The following is a 17,358-nucleotide window of genomic DNA, read 5'->3' on the forward strand; positions in this document are numbered from 1 at the left end:
GTTTTACTCGATTCTGATCGTCTAGCAAGATAATGTTTATATCCAATTGTTTGAACAATCTTGGACTCTCTTATGAAGTTTCCAATAGAACCATCTCGAAATTTATTCAGGATATTCAAAACAAACTCTTCACTATAGTGAAGGTCGAGAGGCCTTAGTGTTTTAGTTTTAACTGGCTGAGCTTGACTGCTACAAGTTTCTTTGTGTTTGTAAAACGTTCTGTTGGAAAAAAACTTTTTACATGCCAAGCACATCCGAAGCTCATCCGGCGTTTTTGGTTTCCTCTCCCTCATCAATTTGGTATCATTATCGTCCAAATGATGCATGTTGTATTTGTATATTCCTTCATGACGTTTTTCTTCAAACCATTTGTTTTGCTCTTCAACTGGTTTTTTAAGGATGGCTGCAACTTCCTCATGTGTTTTTTTGTGACTTGTTATATGCCTTTTCAACTTTCCTCCTTCAATTATTTTACTGCAAAACACACACATTCGACTGAAAGAATAGAATAGATATGATTAATGCAAGCAAACTTAAAGATGAATATCTCTCTAAATTTTATAAAAGATCCTTCACTGTAAGAATATTTGTTAATCTAATGGTCTTTTTCTTCATAAAATTGTTACATCAACATTCTACTACATACTTCCTTTTTCGGTTTAGCTCGGGTACTTTTTAACGCTGAATCTTCAAATCTCTAAAACAAAGAAAATTTATAAATCTATAAAGAACTATATATGATAAGACTTAAATTTGGCCCCCAGAATTCGCCATTTTTTAAGTGTTTCGGGTACAATAAAATGTTAACTAATTTTTTAGAAGAGTTGATATAAAATATATTTTTCATCTATTTATGTGATTTATTTGCACTCACTGGCAGTATATGACGTCAGAAGTGACGCGATTTCTATAATTCAATCAAAATTGGCCAACAATTGACATTTTTCTTATATATTTACGAATGGGAAATATAGAGCGCATGCTTGAACAAGTAAATTTTTTTTGTCATTTATTAGTCTTGGCTAGATACATCTCTGATTAAAATATTTTATTTGTTCATGAATGCGCTCTATGTTTTCGGAAGGAAAAACTGCTTGAAAACAAGCTGTTTTACGCTAAAAATGCAAAAAAGGCGGGAAAAGGTTGTCTTTACAATGTCATATTTCTAAATTGTGGGCACTTGAACCAAAATGAATATTATGTAAACACATCACATACATATCTGTATTAAGAAAACAAAGAATGATAGTAAAAGGATGATGTTCATTTTAGGGGGCCATTTTAGGCCCTTATCATATATAGTCCTTTTAACTTTAAGCACTGATTTTTTACAACTAATTCAAAAATATTCATGCTATACATAAAGATTAGGATAACGAAAGTGATTTTAAAGTTGAAATTAATCTACATGTATATGACTTTAAATTAAAATGAAGTAGTTATGATATCTTAATTAATTGCAAAAGCACAAAATGCTTTCTGAGATATCAACAGGAAACAAAAGTGTTACAACCTATTAAAAAAAGTAAAAATTGCTGGCATTGACCTTTGACCTCAAATCCATCTTTAGGTCATGAAGTGTTTAGATTTTAAATTCATTGTAAAACCTCAAAAACTTTGATATAATGCATGGTAACAAAAACGTTTTATAGAGTGTTCTTTAAAATTAATATCCAGCTTATGCAGTCAAATTGATATTAACTTATTTTTACCCCTCTTAAGCAGACACCTTAACTTGTGTCCTCCAAATACTGTTTACATATATATAGTTCATATTAAAATATCTGAGACAGAATACGAGAGACATTCTTTCTTAACTTACCCCATCATCTTCATTGAACACTTCTCCAGTATTCTCTTCTCGTTGCTCTAAATCCATTTGCTACAAAAAACACCCCATTGATTTAAAAAAAAGGTTGGATATACCAAACTTGGGTACAGTACCAATCTTACAGAAAGTGAACCCAGACTAAACCCTCGGTTTACTTTCGGGTTTAACTCCAGGTTAATTAGAGTAAACCCAGAGTAAACTAGAGAGTAACCCCTGTAAAAAGACCCCTTAGGCAGACGCTACATGTGTATTTCGAATATACGAGAGGTGGGCATTACAGGCAGTAAGATAATTAGATAAAAGATGGGTCTGCTTCACATTTCAATGTTTAAAGAGGACTATAAAAGTAAACACGAGTAAACCCAAAGTAAATACTGAGTGGATCCATGGTAAACCCAAACTGGACACAAATTTCCAAAAGTAAACCCAGAGTAAACCCCAAGTTAACCTCGAATGTATACCAGGTGTTTAGTTGGAGGTTTACTCTGGTGTTAGGTTGGGTCTGATTGGTACTGTAGTTATAATGAATACAGGGTAATCTTCACCATTCTACACTTCCATTTTCTGACTATGTATGAGATACAGGATTAATTACATATTTTTATTATAGATTATAGGTGTATAATTAATCATTCCTTTTACCCCTCTTAAGCAGACACCTTAACTTGTGTCCTCCAAATACTGTTTACATATATATAGTTCATATTAAAATATCTGAGACAGAATACGAGAGACATTCTTTCTTAACTTACCCCATCATCTTCATTGAACACTTCTCCAGTATTCTCTTCTCGTTGCTCTAAATCCATTTGCTACAAAAAACACCCCATTAAGTTAAAAAAAAGGTTGGATATACCAAACTTGGGTACAGTACCAATCTTACAGAAAGTGAACCCAGACTAAACACTTGGTTTACTTTCGGGTTTAACTCCAGGTTAATTAGAGTAAACCCAGAGAAAACTAGAGTAACCCCTGTAAAAAGACCCCTCAGGCAGACGCTACATGTGTATTTCGAATATACGAGAGGTGGGCATTACAGGCAGTAAGATAATTAGATAAAAGATGGGTCTGCTTCACATTTTAATGTTTAAAGAGGACTTTAAAAGTAAACACGAGTAAACCCAAAATAAATACTGAGTGGATCCATGGTAAACCCAAACTGGACACAAATTTCCAAAAGTGTATAATTAATAATTTCTTTTACCCCTCTTAAGCAGACACCTTAACTTGTGTCCTCCAAATACTGTTTACATATATATAGTTCATATTAAAGTATCTGAGACAGAATACGAGAGACATTCTTTCTTAACTTACCCCATCATCTTCATTGAACACTTCTCCAGTATTCTCTTCTCGTTGCTCTAAATCCATTTGCTACAAAAAACACCCCATTGATTTAAAAAAAAGGTTGGATATACCAAACTTGGGTACAGTACCAATCTTACAGAAAGTGAACCCAGACTAAACCCTCGGTTTACGTTCGGGTTTAACTCCAGGTTAATTAGAGTAAACCCAGAGTAAACTAGAGAGTAACCCCTGTAAAAAGACCCCTTAGGCAGACGCTACATGTGTATTTCGAATATACGAGAGGTGGGCATTACAGGCAGTAAGATAAATAGATAAAAGATGGGTCTGCTTCACATTTCAATGTTTAAAGAGGACTATAAAAGTAAACACGAGTAAACCCAAAGTAAATACTGAGTGGATCCATGGTAAACCCAAACTGGACACAAATTTTCAAAAGTAAACCCAGAGTAAACCCCAAGTTAACCTCGAATGTATACCAGGTGTTTAGTTGGAGGTTTACTCTGGTGTTAGGTTGGGTCTGATTGGTACTGTAGTTATAATGAATACAGGGTAATCTTCACCATTCTACACTTCCATTTTCTGACTATGTATGAGATACAGGATTAATTACATATTTTTATTATAGATCATAGGTGTATAATTAATCATTCCTTTTACCCCTCTTAAGCAGACACCTTAACTTGTGTCCTCCAAATACTGTTTACATATATATAGTTCATATTAAAATATCTGAGACAGAATACGAGAGACATTCTTTCTTAACTTACCCCATCATCTTCATTGAACACTTCTCCAGTATTCTCTTCTCGTTGCTCTAAATCCATTTGCTACAAAAAACACCCCATTAAGTTAAAAAAAAGGTTGGATATACCAAACTTGGGTACAGTACCAATCTTACAGAAAGTGAACCCAGACTAAACCCTCGGTTTACTTTCGGGTTTAACTCCAAGTTAATTAGAGTAAACCCAGGGTAAACTAGAGTAACCCCTGTAAAAAGACCCCTTAGGCAGACGCTACATGTGTATTTCTAATATACGAGAGGTGGGCATTACAGGCAGTAAGATAATTAGATAAAAGATGGGTCTGCTTCACATTTCAATGTTTAAAGAGGACTATAAAAGTAAACACGAGTAAACCCAAAGTAAATACTGAGTGGATCCATGGTAAACCCAAACTGGACATAAATTTCCAAAAGTAAATCCAGGGTAAACCCCAAGTTAACCTCGAATGTATACCAGGTGTTTAGTTGGAGGTTTACTCTGGTGTTAGGTTGGGTCTGATTGGTACTGTAGTTATAATGAATACAGGTTAATCTTCACCATTCTACACTTCCATTTTCTAAATATGTATGAGATACAGGATTAATTACATATTTTTATTATAGATTATAGGTGTATAATTAATCATTCCTTTTACCCCTCTTAAGCAGACACCTTAACTTGTGTCCTCCAAATACTGTTTACATATATATAGTTCATATTAAAATATCTGAGACAGAATACGAGAGACATTCTTTCTTAACTTACCCCATCATCTTCATTGAACACTTCTCCAGTATTCTCTTCTCGTTGCTCTAAATCCATTTGCTACAAAAAACACCCCATTAAGTTAAAAAAAAGGTTGGATATACCAAACTTGGGTACAGTACCAATCTTACAGAAAGTGAACCCAGACTAAACCCTCGGTTTACTTTCGGGTTTAACTCCAGGTTAATTAGAGTAAACCCAGAGTAAACTAGAGAGTAACCCCTGTAAAAAGACCACTAAGGCAGACGCTACATGTGTATTTCGAATATACGAGAGGTGGGCATTACAGGCAGTAAGATAAATAGATAAAAGATGGGTCTGCTTCACATTTCAATGTTTAAAGAGGACTATAAAAGTAAACACGAGTAAACCCAAAGTAAATACTGAGTGGATCCATGGTAAACCCAAACTGGACACAAATTTTCAAAAGTAAACCCAGAGTAAACCCCAAGTTAACCTCGAATGTATACCAGGTGTTTAGTTGGAGGTTTACTCTGGTGTTAGGTTGGGTCTGATTGGTACTGTAGTTATAATGAATACAGGGTAATCTTCACCATTCTACACTTCCATTTTCTGACTATGTATGAGATACAGGATTAATTACATATTTTTATTATAGATTATAGGTGTATAATTAATAATTCCTTTTACCCCTCTTAAGCAGACACCTTAACTTGTGTCCTCCAAATACTGTTTACATATATATAGTTCATATTAAAATATCTGAGACAGAATACGAGAGACATTCTTTCTTAACTTACCCCATCATCTTCATTGAACACTTCTCCAGTATTCTCTTCTCGTTGCCCCAAATCCGCTGGCTAAAAAAACATCACATGAGATTTAATAATTACTAGTAAGTGAATTTTAAAGCTTAGGTAATTATAATGAATATAGGATAATTTTCACCATTTTACACTTGCATAATTTTCACCCCTTTGAATTGCAATATTTATTCTAGATATTAAGCAAACGTCTTTACAGTATTATATATACTATCACTGGGGCTGGCAAACAATACTCCTCTGTTTAAATAAGTCACAAATTCATATCTGAACATGAACTATTACATCAAAGAATTCTTTTGTTCTTTCTTGAGTATCTTGGTACTTTTCTATGCTAAGTATTTTCCGTACTAAGGAGGGTATAATTGTTGATTAGTCCTTAAATAAGACTGGACACTTAACTTAAAACCATTCATCAAACTTTTGAAGGTAATATGATACTCATTTTGAATGATTTGCTCAGCAATGTACATGTAATATTATATGTTTACTATTACCTTGAAGTTCTTTGTCTTAAAGCATAATTGTTGTATGATCTCTGATTGTAGAGAATCAGAACAGCTATCTGAAATGTAATCTTCCTCTGAGCTGACATCTAACACAAAAGTAAAAGAAAATAAGGAAAAGTATACCAATAATTATAGCAGTAACTTTTTAATTTGCTTCATATTCAAAAATATTCTCATTGAATCTTAGGCGTTAACTTTGAAATACCAAACTATAAGGGAGGGCAACAAAATGAAAAGAAACAAAAAGTTTTCAAACGAGTGATTTTCAGTCACATATATACATATATAGTGAGTATTCTAGCTGCATGTAGACTAGCTGTTTAATGATCTTTCCTGTCAGTTTAAAAGACCATCCCATTAAATATCCGATGTATAATTCATGATGTGCCCCAAGCATTTCCTATTTGTACAAATGCAGTATTTTTGTTGCATTAAGTAAAATGTAACTGGAAAAAATAAATAAATTTTTTTATGACAATTTTTCCTTAATTTATGCAAACAAATGAGATATTGAACATAGAATTTATTTTAAACAGTCAGCCCGATGACTTTCTACTAAAATACAATCAGTTTCTCTTGATAGATTATTATGGTTATTTGACCACATGCATGTATCACTGATCCCATTTAATGTAAGCAATAACAATGCAGTGTAACATTAGCAGCATTGTTTGATAGAATAATAATATCTTTCAAATAAAGCCCACCATAAAAAATGCTGTCTTCTCAATAACCAATAACATGTAGCATTTGAGGTACATGTACAATATGTGCACTAGCTGGCTTACACCACTTGATTATGACTAATTTATTTACACTGAAGCTTCACCATGATCATATCCGTCTAAAAAATTGTCATTAAAATATTATTTACCCGAAATCTTCCTGATATCAAATGGATCATCATCAATATCATCACAGTCATCATCCTCAAATTCTGTCAATTACATTAAATACTTTTAATTGAAACAGCAAGTTTCAAACAAAATCCAGTTCTAAATGCCAGAATGGGTGTGTAACATAATTTCCAAAAGTATCCTATACTCAGGAATATGGTCATTATTATTTCATTACTTATTATCAGTTTTTATTCTATTAACTAACATAAGGACAATCAAAGACTGTTAAATAAGGCACATATGCAATTTGAAACCAAAAAATTAGACAATATGTTAAATTGATATATACACAAGGGTAATAATAACTATAAAAACATTAAAAAGAAAATATATAAATAAAATAAATCAGATGAAATTTATTTGAACTATTTCAGCAATTATAAATGACATTTACCAAACTTGCAGACATCCTGAAAAGTTTTGAAAAAAAATTATGTGCCATCTTAGTAATTACTGTTGAGTAAATCAATTGAAAATAAAATTATATTCTAGGCACTATAACATTAATTTTTCTAATTTTCAGATTTGACATCATTCTGGGTTTTTTTAACAAAACTGGTGTCCATTTGAAATAAATCAACCTGCTAGTTATATACAGATGATAAAACATAGAATTTTCATTCCTTAATTAATACCTCAACCCTCATCCATGCCAACCAACACAGAACATTTAATTTAGTTCAAACATGTTGTGATATTGTTTAACATATCCACACATATTTAAATTAATTTATCCATGCAGGATATTTAAAATAAATTGAATCTACAGACAGATAGACAGACATGAGGGCAACAAACATACAAAAAATGTGAACCTTAAACATTGGGTATGAAGTTAAAACAATTAACATTAAATAACATCTTCAAAAAATTTTAATGTTTTTTTTTTTTCATTTTTATTATTTATCAATTACATGTATATAATTTCAGTTTCTCCATGATGTTAGTTAATATACTTTACCTTGCTCCTCCACCAAAGGTTCTCTTTGTCCCCATAATTATATTGAATTTCTTCCCCTGGCTGTATATCCTTCATAGCATACAGACAGAGGTACTCCTTTTCATGAAAAACTTTAAGCTTCATTACTGAATTGGCTGTTTTGTCTGCATCATTCACAAAATGACAAATGCTGTTACTGACACCCTCTGCATCAATGCTAAAACAAAAAAATAAACAATTATAAATAACAAATGAAGAAAAAAAAATCTGTATTTTACCTTTATTAATAATGTGGCTCACTACACCTTGAAATAATTTCTCAAATCAGCACAACACTACTTGATTATGTAAATTTGATTATGATAGATTGCATGATGAATAAGAAGTGTAGAAATCAAATAGGAGGTAAATTTTGGATAAAAAACTGTATTTTTAAAAATTCAATTCAGTACACTAGTATTCATGAACAAAAGTCATAGGCAGATTCCAACTCATGATCTGCAGTTCACAAGCCCAATGTTTTAACTGCTGAGCAATTATGATAAATAAATGATATTTAACAACAATATACCATAACAATACATTTAAAGCAATATGAGCTGTATTTTTTTAGAATTTCATTTTGCTGTAAATCCTGCTAGGATGCTAAGTCTGCATGTAACTTAATTTTTTATGATAAATAAGGTTGAAAAAAAATCATTAATTTTTGTCAGAGAAAAGATATCTCTTCTAAGGAACATATGGCAAATCAATTTTTGTACAGGATAACAATAATTCAATTTCGCTCCAATTAAGGCTCCGTAACGGCCCTTTTCACAAAAATTTGGCGAAAAGAAATTTAAATACCATGATATTTTTGACATTTTCGTTAAAAAAATTTTCATCATGAAAATTGCAGCTCATATTCCTTTAACTGCCATCTTGTAATATAGTGTCTTGAAAAGTAAAGTCTAGCTGTAGTAAGGTACCTTAAGTTTAAGTAATTTATACTATATACATGAAATAACACTCTTCACATTAATGGGCTTTGTATTTTTGTACATATTGCTTTGTATATACTTTGCAAATTTTTCTATCAATTGTGAACCTTTTTTCAAAATTGAAATAAGGAGAGACTTTCTGGATACAGTTAAACTTCGGTATCTCAAGCACCAATATCTAGAATACCGCAGATATCTCGAGGTACGTCTGTGGTCCCACCCATTTTTACTATATAAGTGATTATAAAAAACCCGGGTATGTCAACACGGATAACTCAAATGCCCTGCTTATCTCAAAGTAAATTTACAGCCCCAGTAAGAATAACTAATAAGAATCTCTATTTACATAAATAGTATATAAAACTATGTGCTTTAAAATATACACAAAAAAGGCCACACACAATGCCATCTCTTTGGGGCTCTAAATTTACCTCTTTTTCACCACTGTAGGTTAGCATGTACATGTACCGGCCCGGTATGTATAAGGTAGAAAACATTGTTAGCCCCAAACCATCACAGAAAGTCCTCAAACATGCAAACACAGTTTCAGGAAAATGTAAAATAATTTTGTGTAATTCATTTTCATCAGAATTTTTTAATGACAACTTTTGTTCATGTTCATGACATTGAGAGAGAGAGAGAGAGAGAGAGAGAGAGAGAGAGAGAGAGAGAGAGAGAGAGAGAGAGAGAAGGATATCAACTATAATATAGAAAACTTGACATATTTAGCAATATCAACTCCTGCCCCCCAAAAAGTTTGCATGTATTTACCATCCAACTGTTAAAGCTATTTTATTTTTTGGAGACTTTAACAATTGCCTTTGTTCAGTAAAAAATAGGCCAAGTTATCGAAATTTTACAAATAATATTATTTATAAAGAACTTTACTCTATCCCAAGTTATTGCTTCAATCTGTTTTTGATGATTTTTACTTAAAATACACATACCTGTGAAAGAAATACAATTGAAATTGATGAAAGGGAAAATATCAAGATATCTTCTTTGACACATTATCATTTTTGGGAGTTGATTTTAATCAACTCTCCTATGCAGTTACTCTGGCAAACCCAAAGTGAAACAGTGTTTGGACCTAAGCACAAATCTTCACCGCTGACAAGACTTAGTTCTTGAAAATAATAGAAAAATTCAATGTAATGTATGCTGAGGCATTGTTTTTCAAGGAAACTTATCAATAAACACTTTGAAAATAATCAGATTTTATATAATATGAACAACTAAGATATTTTTATAGTCTCATGTATTCCTACACCAGAGTTTAATAATTCAAACCTGACAGGGTTTTTGGACCAAATGGCTATCTAACAAAACAACGAATGTATTTTGAAGAAAAGCAGTAGATCTCCAAATCAAAGCAGTAAGCGGGAAACAGACTCAGATGTAAAAAGCTGTAGACTTCAACATAAAGCGATAGAGTTAACATGTATGCCTTCTATCAATAAAATTACCCTATGCTTGTAATTATGGGGTTTTTTTATAATAAAATATGCATTTTATTTGTTGAATTAATTTACAGGGGACTGTATAATAAGCATATCACACTCATCTTTAATGATTTCACACACGAAAGCGTAATCAAAAATCGGAAGCAAATAAAACAAATTCACAAACATTACATAGTCTAAGAGAAATTTTTATGCCTTCTGTCTGTTTGTCACTATATATTCAGTACTCATCTATTTTCGCATAGTATTAAAGGATTTATATAGCGTAAGCATACTATGCCGTAATAGAGCACGGCAAATGTTTTCAACAAAAATCTTTCAAGCGCCGACAGCAGGATTCGAACTCACAACGCTAAAATCATTCCAGCTTGAAGCCCAACGCGTTACCGCTACACTAAATTAGCCGTTATTATAAATAACGGTATTTATCTATATAAAATTTAGATATGTACGGCTGACATCAAGCAATTAAAATTATTCGTTTTTCCAAAAACACTTCATTATTGACGGTAATTTTAAAGTTAAAGTTTCTAATGAACTTTTGAACAAATTGATTGAACATTTTTCAAAGAAATTCTACATTGTTCTACATGAGAATCACAAAAACGCTTTTTTAAATGACGCTTGATAACGAATGTACAAGAAAAAAATTCAATGAGATTTCGTCTGCTAAACATTTCGAGTTTTCTCGGCAAGGCCAAACGTCTCTCATTTCTTGAAAAGAACATAAACCTTTGTTGACTTTTTAATGTACAACAAATTGTTGATTAAATAAACTATCAAATCAATTGATTAATTTGAAAAAGAAACAAACACTTGCTTTTCCAGTGATTATTTTTAGGGACTTGTCAACACTCGAACGTCACAGCTACATGTACTTATAGCAAAGCATGTCCGTATATTCAACAGTCGGCATAATAATAACAATAGGCTTGTGCACTAATATTGTCTCAAACCCTGACTACTATTTAGGCATAGTACATGTAAACACAACATTATTATATATAAACAGCAAGTCTTGTCATCGGTTGGTACATGTACCCATATTTATGCACATGTAATATCTCATTAACATCACAAAAGTATACATAAGATTCAATAAAGTATTCAAAACTATTCTTACCATAAGTCCTGTCCTTTGTAGCAATAGAAGAAGAATTTGTTTTCTGTTGACTTTTTCATCCTTTCAGTTGCTTCGTTCTTCGTTATTTTCTCCCCAGCATATTGTAATAGAAAATCCCCTTTCGCATGCTCAGCCACACTAAATACGCCAAACCCTGTTTTATGGATGAAATGAAACTCCTGATTGGCAACAAAACATTACAAGTACGGGTCACGTTTAACATTTTCATACAAATAGTTATCGCCGAGTACCATTTCTCGCCAGTGTATTGTTACGTAATTTTTCATATATAATTTTATGTGTTGATAATTAAAATGATGTAAGAATGCACTGGCGAAAAATGGTAGGTGGCGAGAACTGGTCACACGCCATTATATTACTAAAAATTTTGAAATGAAATGCAAAATTTCTTTATTAATCAAATTAATACGGTATTTTTCAAAACCACATAAAGATTTGGTTAAAAAAAAGAATGAACTTTCGTTAAAATCATTGTGCATAGGGAATAATGTCACAATATAAGGTCAGTAAAATGTTTTAAAAAGAGGATAATATATATTATATATATCATTAAATGCTTCTGATTTTAAACACCAGTGTTTGAGAGAATCCTGGAATCTAGGTGGTATGGGACACCTGTCTATATTAACATTTTAATCATAAAATTTTACTTGATATGATTGTTTACTTAAATTCGAAGTATGTCACAATTTGGAGGTGTCCAATACAACCTTACTAGTAAGAGATATTAAAAAAAGAAATTCACATTGATGCTATTATATGCATAGGGAAATCATAGAAATATTCTGAAAGTGTCATTAAGATTACTGTAGACGTACTTTTGTCCGCTTGGTATTAATTTACACTATGAATGCGGGCACAAATTTTCCGCAGAATTTTTTCCCAGGCTACTTAAAGTGCAGTTTGGAACGAAATTTTGAAATTGCATTACATGAATAAGGATAACTGGAAGTTAATACATTATATAACACTTGCCTATACGTGTACCCGATGTGTTATCGTTTTTATATATGCAAACTCAAACAAATTTGTTTTGAGAATTCACATAATAAATAATTTTATCTCCTAAAGATTTGAATTTTCTGTAAATTTACTTGCATGAAATTTAAACTTCTCCCAGCTTGAAATAACGGCATGTGTCAGAAGACAAATAACCCAAAGCGGGTCTGTCTTTCAATGACCCAATTAACTACACGCTAAGACCTGTGTTTTTACTGCAATTTTTAGATCCCTTTGTGCTCTGATTTTTAATTGATAAAACTGATCAACTCATAATTTAAACGACATGTGAACCTATAAATTGACAGTTAATAAAGATTAAAATATTTGTTGTAACATCTTGACGGCTAACTAATGACTACCGACCAGTGCACAACCGATCATTACTGTTCACTGTGAACAGTTCTTACAATTTAAGTCCGAAGTTGGACAAATTCTAGGTAATGAAAATCGCTCAGAACTAAATTTAATAATAATTATTCAAATGATTTTTTTTTCATTCAAAGAATCCGCGTAAGTATTTACCCGCGCATTAAATTGATATTTTGATTCCGCGGAATTATGACCCCGTGGAAAAAAATATGTCTACAGTATCTTAATTTAGAATTAGTACAATATTAAGTTGAGTGGTTTTCTGTTAATGATAATATCCATCAGCGATATCTTAACATAATTAAATAAATTACTCAAATATAAATAAGAAAATATGTATTAAAGAAAAAAAAATACTACCTTTATAGTCTGATATATATTTGACTTCAAAGCCGTCCTTGTCAAGACCTGCCTCACAATAATGCTGTGCCTCAGCATCAGGCGACAAACGTTTTTTCTAAAAAGTATGTATTATATGACTAAGATTATTGCAAGATCAATCAATAATACTGTAAATTGTACATTTTATGAAAAATCAGAAGATATATATATATATATATAACATATCAAGGTTTGCTCAAATTCATCTCCTTATAATATGATAAATAATTCAAGAACTTAATTAATAGCATCATTCCTGAAAGAGGGGCTAAAAAAATATCATGATGGTGAGAATGGTAACAATAAAGCTTGATGGGTGGTTATAGTTATCTGTAGTTACATGTAGTCAGTTAGTCCGAAATAGCCGTTGTTTCATGGCTCTTTCGACAATTTGATATTTTATTTGCAAGAAAAACATCAGAACCGGCACCATTATGAAAACAGAATATTCATCCCTTCCACCTGAAGGCAGGATTCTCGTTTCGAATTCAAATGTTTCACTCCAGACCTATCTAACTAATGAAATGACGATACTGCTACTCACTAATATTGCTTTTTAATGGTTCTTGCATCCAATTAACAGAGTAGAAAACATATTTTATCAAACTGTCAAACTTTGTTTTGATTTTGTGCATGTCTGAAATCTCTAGAGATAACAGCTGGGTTCACAAGTCACTGTTTTTCATTAATATTATCAAAACATAGGGAAAAATTTACTTTAAGCAATATATATCTATACTATTAGTGAGTTTTAAAACTAATATTTAAGAAATAAACAAATAAAAGTTCACCGGGATATGAAGTTGGTTTGTCACGTGATCAAATCCTGTGAAGCCGAAATCCAAGCAACAAGCGATAAGCGCGTGCTATGAACATTGTGACATCACAAAAAAGTTCATACAGAATTGAAAGTTTTCGCTATTCTATAGGTTCACATAAGGAAATGTATTTGCAAATGTAAATATACATTATTAAATTGTATTGTTTATTATAATTATAATACATATGATACCACAGGTTCTATGGTAGGCAGTATTTCTGTTTACGTACAGTAGCACGTGCTGAAATTGAATTTTGACATCGGGATATTTTTAGGCATAGTAAACAAAGACACGCTGAACATCACTGGGGTATATATTAATTAGAGGAAACTCACAATAACATTAATTTCTGGAAATATCTCCATATTGATTTTTTGACAAAATGATTTAACTACCACAATATCATAGGACCGGCTCATATTTTCAAGTCAGTCTTGTCAGTTCATGTAAATATCTTGGGTTAAAGATTGTCAACATTTCACTGGGGAACTGGTGTGTGATTAGTTATACAAGCCCATATGCATCTAATTTAGTTGAAAAGCATTCTGAGAGTACTGCAGCTCAAGCAATACACATGATCCCTGACCGGTTTGTAATATTTTATGAAAGCTTTACTCTTTTTAAAAATAAGAGATAAAGAACAGAGGAAATTCAAATTATATATTCTACTCTAGATTGAAAACAGACTTCATTTTACTGTATTTAAATGTAACATATATTCTTTGGGATTTTTTAAGGTTAATGATAATATTTGACATGTTATACCAGGCCTCTTGAAATATACAAAGTGGAGAAAAATAATACTCTTTAATTTATCCAGAGACATAAGTAACATTTATGTCTCTGATTTATCTTGTGCAATTTCGCCAAGTCCATTAAGTATTCGCTGGTAGAAATTTGTGAAAATAATGCCCTGTTATGCACAATATCATTTCTTACCATCTTCTGTATCCCGAATCAAACCAAAGAGCTATATAATATTGAACAGCCCGAACCCGATAACGAACCCGATTGTAATAATACAAAAAATGTACACACATTACTTGACACTATTCTACAGAACTTATTTGTTAGAAGTGATACAAGACTTAGTGATGCCAGATATTATTACTGACCACATAACGTTACTGGCCTTGTTTATTCACTACACACCGAACCACCAAAAATCTTCAAAATTCCCATGACATAATACATATAATATTATTATAGCGAGCGCAGCTCGTCGGCCGGCGAGCGAAGCGAGCTCTCAGAACCAGTGTGCGCGGGAAAAAGAACGAGCTTAACCTACAGCTCATCAAACAAAATTTTTTGTCTACGTCCCTTAATGCTCTCTAATGTTTTCATCCGTGGTGCTATGCCAAAAATGGACGACTTTTAACTCGTAATTTACAGTGTGTTAAGGTTTGAGGACACGTTTTGAGTACCGCATATTGTTTGGCGAGACTCAAGAGATTTGTTACATGCTTCGAGATACATAAACAAAGACGAACAAAGTCATGGATGTCGTCACAGTGCTCTCGCGCTCTATTTCCCATGATAAATTTAGAGGTGGCTCAAACATCTGTAATGCGTGTACTAGCTATTTCAGTATTTCAGTATAGACTGCGATACCTGCCTCATTGACATTGTATGACTTGTTTTTAATTTTGTTTTTAATATAGAGATTATATAAATATATACTAGCAAGAGCCATACTTTACTGTCATATCGATCCATTTTTAAGCTAGGCCTAATTGTGCATGCATGTACAGTAGGCAGGTATTAAAGTAGGGCCTATATGAGTGGGGAGGAAATAAACAATAGGACATTTTGAACTAAATAAAAAGGAATAAAGAGAAAAAATAAAGTTAAAAAATCTATGTAGATATTGCATAAAGTCAAACCATTAAATTTAAAAGTGGGAAAATACACAACTACAAACAGGGACCAGACTTTCTCTCTCTCTCTCTCTCTCTCTCTCTCTCCGAGTCTCTCTCCCTCTCTGGAGAGGGGTAAGGGATTGCTTTGTATGTACCATAACCATTAAAATTGATACATTTGGCATACTTATTGTAAAATTAATACCTTAACCATACTTATTGTAGAGCAATACTCTCTCAAAAATTCTTTAACGTTCGTTGATACCTAAATAACACTAGGTTGACAATGATGCAAGGTATGTGTACATACTTGCTGCCCTCGCCAGAACGGTAGCACCGTAAAACAGATTAATACCTATATACAAATTTTCATGTTATGTTATTGAAATTCAAGATAAAATGCTAGAAATTACAGGATATTTACCCAGACCGTGGCAGACGAGTCACGAGAGTAAACATGTAAACCGGAAATGTTTACCTCAAGAAACAGAAGAGTTCCTACCCCCCCCCCCCCCCCTTCATATGAACAATATGTTTGCTAGGAAAACTTAATAATTATCCAAATTATCACTGAATTATTTTTTACATGATTTCGGTTATAATCTATAATTTAACAAGCAACCTCTTGCGATATTACAGTAATGAGTCAACAGTTATACAGTAGGCTAGGGCATGCATGTTTACATGAATTGAATTATAAATGTTCCTACCTTTTTCTTTATATCGTTTTCTAGGACTGCTTTTAGCTGAAAAGGTATACATATTATGCATTAAATTAATATGAATACGATGTTAACTCCTAAACGTAACACTATAGATTAGCTAATTTCACAATAAATCTATTTTGTTGTGACGCAAAAATCAACCATGACGTCATATTATGTATCATGTAAAACCTACTGTCTTGAAATGCATGCATCTCATAGAATTAGTTCTCTCTTTACTTAAAACTGCAAATATTTTGTTTTAATTCAATTTTTTAGTAATCATTTTGGTGTTTTATTGTTTAACTTTGACAAGTCCTTGAAATGTTTTCCTTCGTTCAACATTTTTTTTGTCGTCATATTTCATGAACAGAGTGTGACAACAAAAGAATTTTAATGATTAAAAGTAAAATATCAACATAGAAACTTAATAAGCTAGTCTATATAAGCTTGATCCTACTTACGCATCTCTTGCCGTAACTCAAAGCAGCCATGTTTGTTCGGAAGCCTTCGCAACCCATAGAAAAAGACCGAGGCTCATTTTCGGACAAAAAATATATTTCAAATGAAGACTTGGCACGGTGGCAAATATATCGATTTTTTTATCGTAACTTTTTTTTCGGAAAAAAGCATGGGATCTGATAAAACATTATCGTAAATGATAAAAAATGTTTAAAAACATGAAACATACTCTTAAAAAGTATGGTTTTTATCAAGTTGAACATCGTCCACTTAAAGGGTATGCTGCGTATTTGTAAAAACATACATTCAACATTTTTAATGTTGTTTTATTGTGACCTTAAATAAACAATAAACACAAAAAGTATTTCCATGAAA

General features: G+C 32.0%; 1 protein-coding gene and 1 pseudogene across 1 annotated transcript; both read right to left on the reverse strand.

Moving 5' to 3' along the window:
* Positions 1-43: 43 nt before the first annotated feature.
* On the reverse strand, positions 44-7,856 carry LOC128185439 (high mobility group nucleosome-binding domain-containing protein 5-like; annotated as a pseudogene).
* Positions 7,269-17,015, reverse strand: LOC128185440 (uncharacterized). Its single transcript, XM_052855032.1, has 7 exons — positions 16,986-17,015; positions 16,528-16,563; positions 16,242-16,295; positions 13,117-13,213; positions 11,365-11,518; positions 9,210-9,303; positions 7,269-8,015 (listed from the first exon to the last, which is right to left on the reverse strand). Exons 1-7 carry the CDS (start codon positions 17,013-17,015, stop codon positions 8,010-8,012), a joined length of 471 nt encoding a protein of 156 aa, XP_052710992.1. The 3' UTR covers positions 7,269-8,009.
* Positions 17,016-17,358: the final 343 nt, after the last annotated feature.

The sequence above is a fragment of the Crassostrea angulata genome, chromosome 5, assembly GCF_025612915.1.
Source record: "Crassostrea angulata isolate pt1a10 chromosome 5, ASM2561291v2, whole genome shotgun sequence".
NCBI lineage: Eukaryota > Metazoa > Mollusca > Bivalvia > Ostreida > Ostreidae > Magallana > Magallana angulata.